Source organism: Ambystoma mexicanum, chromosome 4q (genome assembly GCF_040938575.1).
Source record: "Ambystoma mexicanum isolate Mex_15411 chromosome 4q, UKY_AmexF1_1, whole genome shotgun sequence".
In the NCBI taxonomy this organism is placed as follows: domain Eukaryota; kingdom Metazoa; phylum Chordata; class Amphibia; order Caudata; family Ambystomatidae; genus Ambystoma; species Ambystoma mexicanum.
This window is the reverse complement of record NC_090928.1, coordinates 233,743,439-233,763,579: the sequence shown is the minus strand read 5'-3', so window position 1 is coordinate 233,763,579 and position 20,141 is coordinate 233,743,439. Positions and strand designations below refer to the sequence as shown.

At 45.9% G+C, this 20,141-nt stretch overlaps 1 protein-coding gene across 7 annotated transcripts in view; it reads left to right on the top strand.

Moving 5' to 3' along the window:
* The window catches only part of FYN (FYN proto-oncogene, Src family tyrosine kinase), a 776,649-nt gene that overhangs the window by 632,184 nt on the left and 124,324 nt on the right, over window positions 1-20,141 (top strand). For all 7 annotated transcript variants that reach the window (XM_069607784.1, XM_069607781.1, XM_069607783.1 and 4 more), the window contains 2 exons: window positions 2,664-2,740; window positions 2,846-2,999. In XM_069607784.1, coding sequence (XP_069463885.1) covers window positions 2,664-2,740; window positions 2,846-2,999 — 231 coding nt within the window. The remainder of the gene's footprint in view (window positions 1-2,663; window positions 2,741-2,845; window positions 3,000-20,141) is intronic.

Here is a 20,141-nt window from a genome sequence, read left to right as displayed (position 1 = left end):
AGTAAGAAAGGAGAGGAAAAAGTTTTTTAAAAAAATAAATCTTGAAACCTCTCAGAAGAAAGAATCCTCAGGAAAGGAAGAGGTTGGCAAAGAAGTCGAGAAAGAAGAGAAGCTAAGACTCGAGGTGAAGTGTGATTGAACATTGCATCGAGGAGGAAAAAGAAGGGGACACGAAAGGCAGGATAGAGAAGAGCTGGAGGTTAAGGAAGGGTGGGCAGGTATCCTGTCAGAAGAGGAACCTGGCCACCCTCTGCTAGCAATGACTGTGTCAGAGTGGGCCATCAATAGCGCAGGCCTCCCACCAGAATCTCCCTGTTGCCAGCAATATCGGGCAGAGCCTTACCCATGAGTGGGACAGTGTACTGCAACACAGGACCCCTTGAGCACATTAGGTGAAAAAGACCACCTAAAAACGGAGCATCCTAGCAAGAAAAGACCACAAAAAAGCATCTTCCAAGCCAAGGAAGAAATGCAAGGATCACTTAAACCCGCATATAAGGTGTGTGACCTTTATTTGATCTCCAGGAGGCAGGCCCAAGGGAATTAAGAGATGGACTGGCAGACCGCGGTCCTCAGGCAAGCTGGAATTGCCCTTTTTATTATGTTTCTTTGAAAAACATTCTCATTCGTTGGCCTAGCAAATTCCGAACCATTGGCCAAGTTGCGTTATAAGATAAATCTTTGTGTACCCTAATTTAAGCAATTTGAGTTGTCTGTTGAGCCATTGGCTAAGTCAGAATGCAAGCAGATTAAAGGATTGAAATGAGTAGGTATCCCATCTCCAGGGAGATTCCTACAGACGCGGTAACAATTTATCCATTAGGTAGGATGTCGATACCGGGCCTCCATCCAGAATGTCCAGCTCCTCCACTTTTTGGGACACTTGGCAACCCCAGGGAAGATGGCAACCAGAGGAGTCTTCCCATTCAGAGTGGCTCACCTCTATCAGGTAATGAACTTCAGAAACAGGCTCGCTGTCACCCTTGTTTTGCCTGCTCAGACATTGCTGACACAGCCCGCGTCCTACAGGCCATCGCCCATGGCGCTCCTCAAGATGTCTTGCATCAGCATGGCCATCTCAGAGAGGCTCTTTTCCCCTCTTGGGCCTCTCAGGGTCCCCTCACACACGGCAGGCAGGAATCCCTCCTCTCCTGGTGGTTCACTGCTGCACACCCCCAGGGCCCACCTCGGGACATCAGTGCCCCCCCCAGAGTCTGCAGTGTGAGTTAGACTCACCTCCAGACCCTGAAGCTGGTGGGCTTCCGCAAACTTCCAACAGCCAACATTCACCGTGGCCGTATAGCGATGATCCGCTGCTCGGGTAGAACTCACCAAGTTAGAGGGACTTTGCTGGAATTCCCGACACCCCAAAGTCAAGGGACTCTGTGGCAGAAGGCAAAAATAAATGTCAGTGCAGGATAATTAATAGATTTTTTAAAAATGTGCTGGGGTTGTGTAGAACTACTACAGAAAGGCAAACACCAATCATGCAACAACCTGCTTGGAACACAGTCTTATACCAGCAGGTAAGGAAAACCCTGCGCTTGGAGCAACTTGAACGGTTGCCCATACCCACCTGAGTACTAATACTGTATACTTCAAAGTAGAAATAAAGTACTGCTGTTAAATAGGTGCTTTGGGTTTGCTGCACTACATGGTTGCATACATGATCAGATCTGCTCTGTTTTAGCGTAACATGGCAGCCATCTTGTATTGAAGATCCTCGCCCCATTTAGTCATTGTAGCCGCCTGGGCTATGTGATCATGATGGATGAGTAACTTAGAAATGGCTGCCGCTTTGGTTGTATGATGATTCGTCTCACTAGAGCCAGCATGTTGCACTTCGCTGGGGCAAAGTTTGATGAGCAAAAGGTACACCTCTGAGATTGTTACAGAAGCCGCAGGAAATTATGTTCAGAGTTTTGGAGACTATTTTAACTTGATTGATCAAAAGTCTCAGTTTAATGCTCTTCTGAGATTTGATTTCGATCGACTAATCTTGTATACGTTCATAACAAACATTGTATGAAAGTGCTGATGTTGGTCAACAACAGCTGTTTTTCTTCCAAGGAAAAGTCCATGAGGGTCACATTGTTCTCTTTTGAAACATTGTACAAAAGAAAATGTCCACATGGTTTGGTGATATAATGTAGGCGGGCGCCGATTACACCACACTGTTATATGCGCTGTGTTCTTGAGCTGCAAAGGCTCAGAGGGAGGGGGTTTGGCGGTCGAAAATGCCTTAACACCCCTAATTCGATGGAACACTTCCAAAAGTGTGTGGGGGGAACTGAACACCCCCTATTCTCCAGTGCATTCGATCGTATCTGTGATCAGGAAGTTGGGTGGATCTTCCTCCTCACCCGATGAACTTAGAAGTGATGGATACCCAGAGTTCCCACAATCGCCGTGGTCTAAAGTGTGGGCAACCACATGTCTGCTAATGTTCCCTTAAATGCTGGCACAGGGGAGGGGGGGGTCATTTGATGCAGCCATCTTCCCATGCACACCCTGTTGGTGGGTGGGCAGCGCTGCAACCTCACTGCCCATTCTGCATTTGACACACTGTTCTCGATGAGCCATTACAACACATCTTTTTAACCTTGTGTAAGACATGCTTACCCAACGCTGTACACATTTTCTCGTTTTCTTTCCATTTTCAGGAAGTTTACTGGATTTCCTCAAAGATGGCGAAGGGAGAAACTTAAAGTTGCCAAATTTAGTGGACATGGCAGCGCAGGTATGTAAATAAAGTTGCAGAGCAAAATGAAAGCTAAAACGTAATGACTTTTGATCTTGTAGTTGGGTTTATACCTACATGGCACACTCTGTGTTTTGTCAACAGGTGGCGGGAGGCATGGCTTATATTGAGCGAATGAATTATATCCACCGAGACCTGCGATCAGCAAACATACTCGTTGGCAATGGCCTCATCTGCAAGATTGCGGACTTTGGACTCGCAAGATTGATTGAAGACAACGAATACACAGCAAGGCAGGGTAGGTACATCATGGTCAGATTGATAAGGCAAGGTACGTAAAACATCACCAGAATGTTAAGGCAGGATGCGTACATCATCATCATCATGTTAAGGCAGGGCACGTACATCATCATCATCATGTTAAGGCAGGTTATGTACATCATCGTCAGAATGTTAACGCAGGGTACGTACAACATCACCAGAATGTTAAGGCAGGGTGCATATATCATCATCATCATCATCATCATCATCATGTTAAGGCAGGTTATGAACATCATCATCATCATCATCATGTTAAGGCAGGTTATGAACATCATCATCATCATCATGTTAAGGCAGGTTATGTACATCATCATCATCATTATCATGTTAAGGCAGGTTATGTACATCATCATCATCATGTTAAGGCAGATTATGAACATCATCATCATCATGTTAAGGCAGGTTATGTACATCATCATCATCATCATCATGTTAAGGCAGGTTATGAACATCATCATCATCATGTTAAGGCAGGTTATGTACATCATCATCATCATCATGTTAAGGCAGGTTATGTACATCATCATCATCATGTTAAGGCAGGTTATGAACATCATCATCATCATGTTAAGGCAGGTTATGTACATCATCATCATCATCATGTTAAGGCAGGTTATGTACATCATCATCATCATGTTAAGGCAGGTTATGAACATCATCATCATCATGTTAAGGCAGGTTATGTACATCATCGTCAGAATGTTAACGCAGGGTACGTACAACATCACCAGAATGTTAAGGCAGGGTGCATATATCATCATCATCATCATCATCATCATGTTAAGGCAGGTTATGAACATCATCATCATCATCATCATCATGTTAAGGCAGGTTATGAACATCATCATCATCATCATGTTAAGGCAGGTTATGAACATCATCATCATCATGTTAAGGCAGGTTATGTACATCATCATCATCATTATCATGTTAAGGCAGGTTATGTACATCATCATCATCATGTTAAGGCAGATTATGAACATCATCATCATCATGTTAAGGCAGGTTATGTACATCATCATCATCATCATCATCATCATGTTAAGGCAGGTTATGAACATCATCATCATCATGTTAAGGCAGGTTATGTACATCATCATCATCATCATGTTAAGGCAGGTTATGTACATCATCATCATCATCATCATCATCATGTTAAGGCAGGTTATGAACATCATCATCATCATGTTAAGGCAGGTTATGAACATCATCATCATCATGTTAAGGCAGGTTATGTACATCATCATCATCATCATGTTAAGGCAGGTTATGTACATCATCATCATCATCATGTTAAGGCAGGTTATGTACATCATCATTATCATGTTAAGGCAGGATATGTACATCATCATCATCATGTTAAGGCAGATTATGAACATCATCATCATCATGTTAAGGCAGGTTATGCACATCATCATCATCATCATCATGTTAAGGCAGGTTATGAACATCATCATCATCATGTTAAGGCAGGTTATGTACATCATCATCATCATCATCATGTTAAGGCAGGTTATGTACATCATCATTATCATGTTAAGGCAGGTTATGTACATCATCATCATCATGTTAAGGCAGATTATGAACATCATCATCATCATGTTAAGGCAGGTTATGTACATCATCGTCATCATGTTAAAGCAGGGCACGTACAACATCTCCAGAATGTTAAGGCAGGGTGCGTACATCATCATCATCATGTTAAGGCAGGTTATGTACATCATCATCATCATTATCATGTTAAGGCAGGTTATGTACATTATCGTCAGAATGTTAACGCAGGGTGCGAATATCAGAATGGTAAGGCAGGGTACATACATCATCATCATGTTAAAGCAGGGTATGCACAACATCGTCAGAATGTTAAGGCCGGGTGCCTACAACATCACCAGAATGTTATGGCAGGGTGCATAGAATGTTATGGCAGGGTGCGTATATCATCATCACACGGTTATGGCAGGGTGCGTATATCATCATCACACGGTTATGGCAGGGTGCGGTCATCATCGCCAGAAAGTTGTCTATTGATTGAACAAATAAATACATTCAGTTCTGTTCACTGTACTGCTTCCCCTTCATTATGCCCTAAGACATAGGCCCACAAGTGCAGCCCTCAACATTCAAATCCACTCATTGTTTTTAGAATATCTCACAAAATACATATGAGCATGGTTAATCTGCATGGTATGTATTTACATAGTTAATGGTGTGACCTGAACATCTGGTATTGGTGCTCTCAAGGACCAGACTTTAGGGCATCTGCTCTAAGAAATTAATTGTAGTGAGCACCCATGGGTGCATGAACATTGGGTTAAACTGAATCCACCGGATACAGAGGTTGTATTAATTATGAGTAATCTCCGCCTTCGCAGCAATGGTCCTCTGACCAGAACCCAAGGGAAAGACTTATCGATTCCCCAGAGCAAACCTATGGAACACGCGCACAGCTGCTTTCCATCATCTACAAGAACAGCTGGGCCCAGAAGAAGCATGAACACCTGGCTTTCATTCTGCTCCATCTGATCAAAACCAGTCTGTTAATATGTCAGTCTATATCTACGAAGTGGGTCTCTTTAAAAGCATTTTCTCATATATTGCACTTGTAAAATACCCTGATGAAGCCTTGCTGCCATGCGGATTTCAGTCCTGGCTCCAGCAGGGGGTGAGGGGGTCAGTACCCACCCCCCCAAGGCCATCCCTTCGCTTCCCCTTGTCAGTAGTGTTAACCACCACTGGGACACAGAAGGAACTCTTGGGCTTGCGAGCAGGGGAGGGATTTAGCGACTAGCATTCTGAGGGCTGTATTGCAGGAGATCCAGCCAGGATGTGTTTGCTTGCCTGGGGCAATGATTTATGTCTCACAGCCATGAAAGCAGAAATGACGGATGTATACGGTTTGGCCATGGCACAGTTGTTCGTGGCCGAATTGACCATGGTCAACTCGGCCGCAAAGCCAATTTTGCTGTGGCCAAATCCGGCCAAACAGAAAAAAAACACCCACCCCCATGGACTCCCCCGCCCACCCCTTACTTACCTTTTTGCGGTCTGGTCATCTTCTAACCCTGCAGCGTCGGATCCATCCCTCCTACTGGTCAGATCGGACGCCGCAGTGTCCACTTTTCATTTTCTTTTTTTCTTCCTTCCCGTCCCCCACATCCAAACCTCCAGAACTGGGGGACATCATCCTCGATTCTCCCCAGCCAGGTCAAGGACACATTGTTGGGGCAGAGTGGGGGAGGAGAGAGTTTTTACAAATGGGAATGCTGGTCGGGGGGCGGGCTGATGGAAGGTGACAGGGGGTGAAAGGTGAAGGAGGAGTGGATAGAATAGAAAGGGAGAGTAGATGGGAAGGGAAGATGGGTAGATTGAGATTGCCACACTATTTGTTCTGCTTCTCTTTTGTCTGTGCTGTTTTTGTGAAGCTCAATAATAGAATTATGTCGAAAAAAGGTACTAAACATTTGTTTTAGGGCATGATTAAATGGGATTAATCTCTCAGGCTCCTGTTAAAGGTTCTGCCGTATACAGCTTTCATTTTTCATGCGTTCGCATTAGTTTGTCTTGTGGAGATGGGTCAGCATATAGAAGATGAAGTGAGCAGTGAATGGAAGGTATAAGTAATGAGGGGGCAGATGTAAGGAAACAAAGAAGCAAATATAAGAAGAAAGCAGAAGACGGTGTAAGGGGTACTGAAGATCCTGTGACTTTGCAAGAGATGAGCAAGCAGAAGTCGAAATCAGATGTCCCACCTAAACAAACTGAGTGAACCTGGGTAAATCACGTTACTGGCAAAACCTGGTGTTTACAGCCAGATTCATACCCCTAAACACACAGCTCTAATTGGAGAAAAAGACAACTTAAAAAGCATGTAACATTTGTTGCACTTCTTGACAGCCATTAACTACTCCTGCTATAAGCTCCACACCCATGCCTCAACTGCCCAGGACCATCTGTCAGCCTTGCCCAAGAATCCCTTTCCTCAAATCTGCCATGGAGTGCAATCCCAACAAGCATCTTTATGAGACATTCAAGTTGTCTTGCAGGTAAATGCATCAACCCAGGTCCTAACAAGCTGGGTTTGAATCTGGAATTGTGCTCCTTATAAAGCAGTCTAACAGAATAAACCAATTTACGGGTACAAATTGATTTTTCCAGTTCCAGGAAGACATTTTTTGCTGGATCGTGGATCTGAGAAAGCTGGTTTAAGGGTACTTTTTTTTAGGGTACTCCTACACCCACACAAAATGGAATTTGGGCCTCCCTAATCACAAACCTGGCTCACCCAGATAAGAATTCCTGGGGCCGGGCGTGGTGGATCTGCAATTGGTACTCTAAATAAACCACAATTCCACCCTTAATACTTTGTTCTGCATTTGGTGAACATCACATACAATAAAAAAACAGTGTCAGCCAGACAAACTGAGGCAGATCAATAAGCACAAGTGCAGAGCGGCAGCAATTCATTTGATTCTGAAATGTGGTGAATTGCAAGTATCCTCTTAGGATTCCTTGCAGGGCTGTCCAATCCCCCAAATAATATCAAGGAATCAGGTTTTTAGGGCCTCCACAATGAATATGCGCGCAGCAAATTAACGCATTCCAGTGAAGACTATTCTGCATGTTACCATTAGGTGGATCTTGCACTGGCACGCGCACTTGCACGCGCTGAATGCTCACAAGGCCTAGTAGGTCCGCCTCTTTCCTCCTTCATTGTTATTATATTTTGCCTTTCATTCCCATGTCCCCTCCCTGCTGCCCTGTGGGTGCTATGAAACATAATTTACTTGCTGTATAAGCGCCTTACAAATGCACAATAAATAAATAAATAAATAAAGTGATGAGCCCTGCCCAAATCCCTGCAAGGGAATGCCCGGAGATTGCTGCCACAGAGGGAAACCTTCTGCTTCCGGGTGTAATGTAGCGGAATGATTGGGGGCTCTGTCTCCGACTGTGGCCTGGAGCATGTGCAAGCCCTACAGTTGTTTCTGCGGTTACAAACGAGTTCCTGAATATTATCCTACGATAATGTCTACGAGCGCACCTGGAAATGCTTCTAGACTGAGTTGAATGGAAAATACTGTGGGAAAGAGTCTACTCTTCCACTATTGCGCTACGCGCCAAGAACAGAGCTTCAAATATCTGGGTATGGAAAATGAAAAAGCAAGCAAGACATTGGGCCTCATTCCGAGTACGGCGCTAACCAATGGCGCTATTAACGCCTTGGTTGACGCCGTACCCGGACCGGCAGCGCCTTGGTGGATGGCGGAATTACCGCCCCATTCCAAGGTTGGCGGGGCGGTAATTCCCCATTCACCAAGGCTCTTCCCCATTCCCAAATGAGCCCCCATAGGGCTCAATGGGAATGGGGAAGATGCAAATAACGGTGACCGTTCATTACGGTCACCGTTATTGGCTTGTAGGCCCCTTTGCGCCCTCGACTTTAACACCTGCTCAAAGCAGGCGTTAAGGGCGAGGGCGCAAAGGGAACTCGGAGTATGGCGGTAAGGGATCACCGCCACCGGTCTCGTTACCGGTGGCCGCTATCCCTTACCGCCATACTCGGAATGAGGCCCATTTTCTTTCTTTAAAGAGGGACGAAGAGCGTGGAAGATTATCACGTCCCATGCAGTGTGATCCTAAGAAAAGGACTTTACCTTTCTAATTACATGGGGAACTTGGGAACTTCAATTTTAGCACTTCAAAGTATGATCGCCAAAAACCAGGAAGTGTTGGTTTTCTATTAAAAAGCTATCTTTAGTAATGAGTGAAGTATTTTTGTGTTGAATTTGTCAGCATCTCTCGAGTCAGATCACAACAAGGCTTTTGACCCACTCTTTGAAATCTGCTAGATCGCGTACAGTACATGCAAATGACAGCAGTGTGGGGAATTAAAACCAATAACATAAAAAGATTGAATGCTGGGAACTAGAACAGACCATTGTCACTTATGGCAGTGACGTGCGCAGCGGCCTATGCAATGGGTTTATGTATCTCTGTTGTCTTTGCTGTGCCTGCCGTTGCGACACGGAAGAGTGGCAACGCCAGGCACAATGCTCAACTCTTACAATCAAAGGTTTAGAGTCACATTGGGAATAGCACAACTGGTGCCTGTCCCAGATGACGCGTGTGCCCTAGAAATACAAGATGGCCGCTTCCTCCCAAGACCTAGTTTAGCTTGTGTACTAGCACAAGTGCGCTGAAATGTTTTCAATATGAAAAGTGCTGTTTTAAACTCTAAAATCTAATTGCGCGCATACAATTCTCTGCAGCGTGAGATCTGATAGTCAATTATATGATTTTTCCCTCTTTAAAGAAAGAAAATCTAATTGTTTTTTTATATCATTACTTTTCCATTTTCCATATCTTAGTATTGCACAATGTAAATTCTTGTACTGTGTTACACTACTTCTTTCTGGGACACCGTAAAATTGTGGAAGGTTCAGGTCTCTTTCAAAACTTTTCCTATTTAAACCAGCCTCCAAGCATTTGAAATGAAATGAAATGATATTTTATTTATATAGCGCTCGTACACAAGTGTTTCAGAGCGCGACGAGGCAACAAGGGAGGGGAACAAGAGAGAAAAAAAGAAAAAACGCGAGCTTACTTGGCCCAGTGACATTTAAGAAAGCGCAAGTGCATGGAAAACGCAAACGGTGGAAAGTGCGTGGAAGGGGGGAGTGGAAAGTGCGAGGCAGAGGAGAGAACATAAATAAATAATAAATAAAATAAATAATCAATAAGGGTGATACACCATGGTAGTGCAGCCAGCAAGTGGCAGGTAAAAAGTTAGTCAGAAAGGTATATCTGATAAGTGCAGAAGAAAAGTGGGAGGGGGACTGTCCGGGTACAGATACAGAACCCTAGTGCAGAAGGGTGGCAGGATGAGCAGGTACCTGGGCCCGGATGATAGAGGGTGGCCAGGTGTACGATGCCAAGAGAAGAAAAGTGGATTTGCAGGCTTGCCTCCTTAGTTTGGGAGTCGATGGGTAGGCCGGCTATTTCTGTGCTAGCCACTGCTTGATTGAGTTGAGGAGCTTGATGGAAGATTGCTACACGGGACAGTGTTGCTAAGATAGCTCCCTGCCTTGTGATCTTATTCCCCCAGTTCTCAGTGTTTGCCATTTAAGGATGATAGGCATGACAAGTCCCTTTCGCAGTCCTTCAGTGTCCACCGGTTTCTCTCTGTGTCATCTGCATGAATCAGACTCCTACACCAGCAGTGCTGAGCCAGAGATCAGGGAAAGGTTTACATGGAGGAATCGAATAGCACCGGAAAGAAGGAGAAACCCAGTGGTGACCCAAAATGGATTTCCCATCTTGATATAAATGCTAAAATCCCTCTTTCCGAGGATCAGCAGAAAGGTCTAGACTTTTTTTGGGATCAAGAGAGAAATCAAGTTGCCCTTTATTGATGGAAGATTTTGAAGACCTACACCCCCTTGCCTCCCTCAAGAAAGGTCTAGACTTTTTTTGGGATCAAGAGAGAAATCAAGTTGCCCTTTATTGATGGAAGGTTTTGAAGACCTACACCCCCTTGCCTCCCTCAACTAGTCAAGCCTCTACTAGATCCCCTCTGTGGGATTGGAGTTCTTTAGCGGATTTTATTTGAAATGTTGATTGTGGTACATCTTGCTGCATTAATGCAAATTCGAATGAATTGCAGCCTGGCAGTGTTTACACTAAAACTCCCATAACTTTTGATGTATCTAGTTCAGCCCAAGAATTTTTGCGTCAGTATCTACTGCATTAAAAAAATTATTTAAAAACGTAAATAATGTCCAGTAATTTACTCTGAAAGTCAGAACTACGTCCAGAAATTCTCAACCAAGAAAGCCTCTCACTGACAATACCTAAAATGATGTGATAAGAACATTGTTGGTGAGGCCGATACATGCTCCAAATGATTTTAAAGCCTGTATCGTTCCAGCCAACAGAGCCTCTGCTTCATATTTTATTAATCGACTGGAAATAATACAGTCAGCTGGCCAAATTCTACATAGTTTGTTTTTGTACCGAGCAAGATTGACCACAGCCTTTGAAGTTCTAAGTTCTTAAGAACGCGAAGTCTATCTTTCATCAGAGGAGATCTTCTTGTCCTTGCTATTAACAGCAGAAAAATGGGAAACAGGGTCAGCAGAGCTTTGCCCTGGTGTGGATTCTGTCTCGGCATCTGAAATAAGCTGCCCCAGCGCAAGGGCAAGATCGGAGACGAAACTCATGTATTTTCTCTCTAACCTTGGAGGACAAATTCACTCTGAACTCACTTTGAATCTGGTGTGAAAATGATTTCCATGGCCATTATTTGGAAAGCCTTAAAGTTGGGAATCGCCACAGTGTAAAGACTGGTAGGGGGTGTCTGCACTTCCGCTTTCTATATGGTAGAGGAGAGGCACAGAAGACCCCAGCCAAGATTCTCTATAAGGTAACAATGGACGAGCAATCAAGGCCTAGCTTCTCAGGAGGTGATGCAGGCTGATTCTTAAGTACAGTGTAGTCCCCGAACCCACACAAAGGAATGTCCACACACTGTATTACTGAAAACACTGTGTTTATATAATTAATATTCAAAGGTATGTACACGATCACAATAACGCACTTTGTACTCGGAAGTCAATAATGATAAATATATACAATTCTAAAGTGGTACCACCAATGTTATCAAATCTCATTAAAGTGCATCAACTGTACGGTTAAAATGTCACACAGATCAATAACGAGGATACCAGCACTAGAGATAGGAAGGAACGTAAGATGGTTGAAACAATAGGCAGAATGCTGGCCCCGTTACCTAGACACAGTTCTGTGTGGAGATCCCCCCACCTGGGCAACCTGTAAAATAAATATATATAGCACAAGCCCAGTCCATATGTTCAATAGTCTTACTTCCTCCTATTAAGGTTTTACCCCCCAATGTACCTGGTGGAGTAAAGTTCTCCGAAGATGCGTCGACCGATCCTTCTTGAGTGACTCCCTTTAAAGCAGGAGCCACGGATCGTCGAGAGGCGTCGAGGAACTCGGCGTTCGGTGTCAAGCAATCGACGGCCCTTCTTGAGTGCCCTCCCTTTAAGGCAGGAGTCACGGGTCGTCGAACGTCCGACGGAGAACAGGTTGAAATACGGCAGTGAAGTGGCAGCTTTGTTCCTAGCGGTGCTCGTCGATGACAGACCTTTGGCGTCCTGCAAGGAAGAGGCGTGCGGGGCACCTCAATGACGATAGTTCTGGACCGCAAAGAGATGATGAAGACCGGTGGCCCAGCAAGGGCGTCGAGTCGTCGGCGTCTCTGAGGTCTTTAGGTGGCGGGAAACCCACCAGAGGATGCTCCTCGGCGCGTCGACGGTTGGGCCTTCTCCAGCGGGAGAAAAGCGGGCGATGATGCAGACGAGAGTGTCCGATGATCAATTGAAGTTCTTAAGCAAACGGGAGCACGGCGGCTCCGGTCGGCGACAGCGGTCGTCAACAGTGGCGGACAACAGTCCGAGTGCTTCTCTTTGAGATTCCGCGGCAGTCCCCATCTCGGGTCGGCAGCCTGTCGAAGGTCTGTCTAGCAGGGAGCTTTGGTAAAGATCAGCTGTGCACGATGGTCCCTCGTAGCTCGGGAAGAGGGCGCCTTACCAGGTCCTCTCTGGGTCAGTCCTTGGAGGCACAGCAGCTTTCAGATTGTGAAGGAGAGCAACAACCCTTCTTCTCGTCCAGCGGGGCTTCAAGGTCAAGCTTCAGTTACTCCAGTTACTCGTCGTAGTGGACTTCAGCTTCTGAACACGATTCCTAGCAGTGAGAGGTCCCCAGATAGACTGTTGATCTCCCATTCATTCCGCTGGGTCACACTCAAGCATCCAATCACGACTAAGGGCATTCATGCCGGCAGGCAGCCAATCAGGCACACAAGGTATTCAGGCCATTCACTTCTCTCCAGACACTCACAACAAGTTATGTGTATTGGGACAAGTACCGAGCCATTCAACACTCCAAGCTGCATTCATACCGGTTTCAGGCAGGGCTGTCTCAGTCATTTTGTCAACCACCAGATACTAGACATCCACAACACAGAATGCCTATTCGTCACACACACTATTCACCCAGGTCCCACCCACAGGAGGTACCCACAACATACATCACTGGGAAGGCTCCAGCTAGTCTGGCCGGGCCTTCACAACAACACCATATATGGCATTTCCACCCAACAGCCAGTCAGGGGGAAGGGACAGAGTCAGGGCTTCCCAGGACTTTGGGAAAACAAGGTAATGGGTAATAGAAAGCAAGAGGCCACAGGGGCCATCTTGTTTTCCATCAGGAATCAACTGATCCCAAAAGCAGGGCCGGGGTATCCCAAAATGGAGGATACTCTGCGCACCTGTCAATTTCAGCATGGAGCTGCCACCAGCCCATACCCTGCTCTGTGGGCCACCCACAGGTGCCCAAGAACATACACTAGGGGCACAGGGCTGTACTCCCACCAATGGGTGCCATAAGGGTATCCCACGGGTCCGTTCACCAAACCAAAAGAGAGAGCTGCACCGCTAGGAGTCCCACATGAACTCCTGCGCAGAAACCACGACAAAACACACGATAAAAAGCAGTAAAGGACAAGGATACGGAGGCCCTGTCCCTCCGATGCATTTCCAGCATCACACACAGGAGAAAGCTAAGTTATGTTATGATTTGTTATGTGGCATGTATATAGTGCTCTAGATACCATTGGTATGACCTCAAAGCACTTGTGGGTTGAAAGCCCTCGGGGACCATAGTACAGGTCAGTCGAAAGAGTAGGGTAGCTTAGGGTGCTTGGGTGCACTCAATATGTGAGCAGCTGATGCGATTGCCTGATGGTAGCTGCATCCTAACATTAGGTGTGGTGGTATTGAGAGATCAGTTGAAGGTGTGCAGTCTGGCGGTTGGTCTCTGAGACTACATACTGAAGGACGTTTATGTGTGCAGATAGGCCGATTCCTTTGTGGGGTATAGCTGGTTTCTAGAAGGATGTTGAGGTGTTTATGGAGTATTGTTCGTATGTGAGCAGCTATGCCATTGATCGAGGGGTATAGCTGCACTCTATTGTGTGTTGGATTTAGAGAGTGAGCATAGTGATAGGAGAGGTAAGTGTCTGGAGTGGGTGTTTTATACTAACGAGCCCACTTTTCTGGATTACATTCTTGCATTTCGCAGTTGCTGTACTCAGAGGGAGAAGGCACAGGAGGCAGCTAGGCCAGTATAGTATACTCAGGAAGCGGATAGTCAGCAGTCATATATCTTAGCGCCTGCAGGACGCTAAGGATGTCATCTATGGTATCCGTTTCCTGATTCTGTCTTGGTGACTTAATAGTCGCTTTCAGGGGTGTCATTGCTCGGTATCTCCTCGAACATTTGTCCGCAGGCTGTAATTACTTTCCAATGTAATGTCATTGAAGTCGTGGTTCATGGCGTTGCTGGGTTTCCACAGCCGTAGATGGTCTTAATCGGGATTACGGAAAGAGCCATTAAGTGATACAATATAAACAGGTATTCATTATTCTGTCTTTCAAAAGGAATGATGGTCTTGCCTGAGGCTCTATCCTGTTAAGGCAATATATTATTATTTGGTGGGGAAAGTTAGGAAGAGACGAATTCCCCCTTAGAACTGGAAGAGCCATGTCATAAAGCCACAGACCACTTCAGTCGATGCAGGCCCCAAACCATGATCGGACTCCATATCACACTCCATGAACTCTTTACAACCCTAATATCCTTTTGGATGGAAGTAAAAGAGAGATTGGGTCCTTGATTTCTGAAGTCTCGGGTCAGAGTTGAGCCACTTTGGCATTGGGGGCTCCTTTGGTCCTGGATGCTCAGAGGGTTTCGCATCAAACCTTGTAGAAGTTGAGAAGGTCTCCCAAACCTTTCAAAGTGAAAGCTTTGGAGTAAGATCATCATTGACTTTCAGATGGTAGATGTGGCTTCACTGCCGCTGGCCATCAGCGTTTCAAAGGTACGTACAGTGTTTGCAACATGAAGAAGTTATAAAGGTGATGGGTGCCTAGGCGCAAGGCTGATCTATTCAAGAAAATAACTCAGTATCCCCCCTTTTGTGCTTTTCCACAAAGGGGAAGAGGACCAAGAAAAACAAATGTGTTTGTGATCCCCCACCCACTACTGGTAGCCCTTAGTCTCTTGGCCTTTACACTTTCTCACATTATTTCTACATATTTTAGTAGATCTCTTTTTCCATCTGAGCCCTCTAACACAAGACACATTTGCTGAACTTGGCACCAGACAGATTGAATATGGCGTCTCTTTGTGGAAAAAATTAGAACAATGATCCAAGTGGGGAAAAGATGGCGACAGGATGTAGTAGCAGTCGTGAATACATCATCCTCAGTGGTGAGGTGAGGCACTTCTGACCCGGCACATGAAAACCTGCAGGGCTTTGCTCTCTGGTCTTTTCCACCCAGGCAGGTCCCTAAGGTCAGCTGTGGACGCGCACCGTCTGTAAGACACTGCCCGCCCTCACATGCCTTGGTTCTGAATTTTTCAAACCAAAGTGCACACACTTAGCACAAACGGTTCTTTGGAATATGTGCCCATAAAGTAGCGTGCTACTACACCCTAACAAATGAATACATAAATAAATAAGGATTTGATTAAAAAAAACAATACTCTGCCATTCTAAGCGTTGTTGGGACATTTGCCTAACTCCCTCCTGGAGTCTGCAAACTTTTTTCATGCATCATTCATTCATTCATTCGTTTGTTTGTTTGTTTGTTTGTTTATTTATTTATTTATTTATTTAAACACTTATATAAGCATGCATAGCCCGTGGGCATCTAGTCATTGATTATAGTGGAACAACGACACTTGCTGAGACCTTGAAAGGGAGCAGGTAAAAACAAAAAATGGGGGCACGTTATTTGTTTAGGTGGGTTTTGATCTTTTTTTAGAAAATAATGTAAGAAGGCTCATTTCGCAGCACGGCCGGGAGATCATTCCAGTGGACGGCAGCCCAGGCGGGGAAGCTGTAGCCCACAGACATTTTGTGGTTAAATCTGGGGGGGAAGAGGCAATGCTCATGGGCCGTTCTTAAGGGCCTTGCTGCGGTGTGTTTCTTGATTGTCTGAGAGAGGTAGGCAGGGGCATCGTTCAATAGGCAGCAGTGGGCAATGGACAGGATCTTGAACTTGATTCTATCCTTGGCCAGGAGCGAGTGAGACCATTTTTCTGGCTTCTGAGATGTGGTCGTATTTGCCAATGTCAAGCTCTGCCCGGAAGCCATTGTTCTGTATTACTTGTAACGTATTCAAATTTTTTTCAGACGTACCAGAGAGTAGAGAGTTACAATAGTCAAGCTTTGAGCCCATGAGAGCATGGGCTACTTCAAGCCGGTTTATGGCAGACAGGAAAGTTCTACTGGCGTTAATGTGATGGTGGCGTAGCCTGATGAGGGGGCAATGTGGTTGACCTGTCGAGTCATGCTTGGAAAGAGTCTAGGTACATGGCCAGAGTTTTTACAGAGGTGGCAACGGCGATGTTGTGGCATTCGATGGTGAAAGCTTTGTAGGTTTGGCTTAGTTTTAAGAGGTGGGCCATGGTGCCAGTGTTGAGTAGCTCTGTTTTTCCATCATTAAGACAGAGGATGTGTGTGGCCATCCAAGATTGTGTCCTGAGCATGGTACCCGGAGAGAGGGATGAGAATTTGCATGTCGTCGGCATAGTTGGTATATGAGATGCCTACCGAGTCAAGATGTTCAAAGAGCACTTTAGTGTAAACATTTTATAGTGTAGGGGATACACATGAGCCTTGGGGACTCTACAGGATATAGGCATACGTTCAGTGACAGAATCTCCCACAAAGACGCAAGAAGTTCTGTTCACCAGGAATGAGGCAACACATTGTCATCGTTGGGTGAGAAATGGGCTGAGGATGTCAGGTGATGGCAGAATGTCTGGTGGTCAATGAGGTAATAGGCTGCTGAGAGGTCAAGCAAAAGGAGGGGGGAGATGTTGCAATAGTCACTAGTTCATCTGATTCTTGAGGTCTAAGAGGGCAGTTTCAGTCCCATGTTTGGGGCGGAAGCCTGATTATCGAATGCCCAAGTTGTGGGATTTAAGGAATTTGTGGATTTGTAGGTAAGCGACTATCAATAATTTTCCAAAGGAAGGGGACAGTGGTTATGAGTCGGTAGTTGGTGGGGATAGCCGGGTCAAGGGTTGTCTTTTTCATTAGTGGGTAGATCAAGGATTCTTTGAGGGATGATATAACAACGCAGCTGGCAAAAGCAGCGTTGCTGATGACAGAGATGAGAGGGAGTGGAGGTTCTGTGCATTCTTTTACCGATTAGGCTGGGCGGATATTGCCTTTCCAGCGTGAGGGCTTGAGGCCTTTGAGGATGTTAGCGAGGGTGGAGACGCAGGGGGGATGGAACTGGAAGAGGGGGATGTCTCTAGGTTCTCCAGGTATTGGAGCAGGAGTGTTGGCGGCTGCTGTGTGCGATAGTTTGGCTTGTATCTTAGCTTGCAGCAGAGTGATTTTGCCCGTGAAGGTGTCTTGGATGTTGTTGCACCATGCGCTGTCTTTCAGGATGGTCATGGTGTGGGTATGGGGTTCTCTAGCTCTCGGAGGATGGAGAACAGTTTGCGTGAGCTAGAGGACTCTGGTGATTCTGTCATTTTCGGCGTCAGCTTTGGTGGGGTGTATTGTACGTCTGTAGTGAAGTGAGCGTTGTTAGCTGAGGTCGGGTCTTTGTGCCAGCCAGCTTCGGCTGCTCTTTTTGTACCGCAGATGTCTCGAAGATCAGGGGTGAACCATGTTAGTTACTTCACCCTTACACATTTAACTCTTCCCACTCCAGCAGGCTAAGGTCTTAAAATGGCAAAATACGTCTCAGACAAGGGTTCGTCCGTTTGAAAGTACGACAGTGGTAATTGCACCCTGGACAAAAGCAGAGCAAAAAACAAAAAAAACATAGCATGAAAGTGTGGTTTGTGCAATTCCACTGCGCAAAAGACTCAATATTCAAATAGTGAAGTCCTTATTTTAGATACGCTAACATTTCTTCAAAATAAGCAAGCGCTTATAAGAGCAACATCTAATGGTGTGAATGGTGTTGTTTTAATGTGGTCACAACAAGAGCAACATAGGCCCTTTTATGCAGAGCATTTTCCAATGGGGTTTTGCCATTATAAAACGCTTCTGTGAATTAGGCCCATAGTCTTTCAGACCTTGGCTTCCTTCTAGCAGGCAGGCTGTGCGAGGCCCAGTACACCTCCCTGGCTCTGGGGAGACTGAAGTGAGCTGAGCCGGGTTTTCATTGCTCCTCGGACCAAACTGTAGATGCTCTCCCCCGTGAAATTAGGAAAAGAAACTGTCTGCTGCCCTTCAGAAAAGTCACTTTGGGTAAATCAAGAGCACTGTTGAGAAATGGCCGAGTAACTCAACACCTGGCCCCCTGCCGTCCCCCCCACCCCACCCCTAGGCTCCCCACTCCTGTGCAGCTTGCTTTTTACCAGCCGTCCTGCTTTTATGTGGCTTGTTTCCAGCACTTTGGTTTCAGTCTCCACATGAAACCCTCTGAAAATACTCAAAGCAAGCGGAATGAAGGGTGCAGGTATGCCGCGGCCCCAACGTTGAATATGCAAGTCGCGGATCCCGGGCAGCGGGTATATTTGGGCTGGCAGCGCATCAAGACGAGAAGCAATGACTATTATATTGATTTCTTTCGTCCCCCGGAGACTTTCCTCGCGTCCTAATTCTCGAGTGGTCTTTCATGTGGCAGTATACCTTCCCTTTGATGAGGTTGCCCCGGAGCTGGAAGTTTGCTTTGCAGAGAATGGCTGAGAGCGTGGCCTGTCCCACAGTACATCTGTTCCCGATTTAGAGGCCCTAATAGTTGAATAAACCTAGAACGGGGATCTCTTGACTTCCTGTATGTCGCGCGCTCATGTAGAAGACGTGGCCTACTAGTAAACCCTTAATCTGTAGAGTTGGGCATCCGTAGTTGTAAAGAAGAAAGGGATGCTGGGAAAACTATTGCATCTCGGTCTAATAATGTCCATATCGATTCGTGGCTTATTTAAGGGCTATACATAAAGCTGTGCATTTACGTTAGGCACCCGCCGGCGCTTTCAGGCATCTTTAAGCTGCGGCTCGCCAGATGTTTTGGCGTATGACTCCTATCACCCCTAACCGTTGGCTATGCTGGCTAGGGCTGATGGGAGTTGTAGTCCAAAACATCTGGAGAGTCATAGGTTCAGGAGGCAGCTGGCTGTTCTCACAGTCGAATTTCTGCCATAGCACCTACTTGGATGACAGTGTGAACCTTCCCACGGCCCTCTACAGGATAAGTGTTACTATTTTCAACTTTATGCTAATGCTGTTGAATTAATCTACCATATAAGGATACAAGGCCGAGCTGGCCCATTCCAGATTTGAACCTCTGGTCTGCAAGTTGCACTTCACTTATCTCACTGGGCTATTCAAAGGAGAATGGTCCTCATTACGAGGCTGCCGGTAGACCGCACGTAGTACCGCCGGCATATCAGCAACCTAGGCTTACCGTTTCCACCTCCCGGTATCCCGGTAACAGTGGGATATTACGAGCGGAGGCGGAACGGTAAATTCGGTTCCCATGGAGTCCTTTAGGAAAGGGAACACCGAAGCACGGGCATCATTGTTAATGGTGGCGGTGCTTCAGTGAATAATTTGCCGGTAGGGGACAGAACTACCGGCAGGACAGGCCTATCGGTTGTTCACTGCCCCTACCGGCAGACACTGAATAACCTGGTCTGAAAAAATGACATAGACAGTAGTACCGGCCGTTTTGCCGGCATTTTTTTTCGTGACCGGGTTACTCGTAATGACGCCCAATGTCTCTTATTGGGCGAGGGCAGCTAAAGTCATAGGCATGGCCTCTCAGCATCATAGGTAAAAGAAAAGTGGGGCTGCTTCGCAAACAGACTACCAGTAGTAACCCTAGTGTACTCCTGACTTACCCCTGGAGAGAGACCATTCATTTCACAAACAAGTTCAAAGAAGTAACTTTGACTTACTCTTGCCTTACTCCTGGAAATATAAATGTAACTCAAGAGTAAAGTCAGAGTTGAAAATGGTAACTTCGTTGTGAATCAAATAATCTCTCTTTCATTCATCACA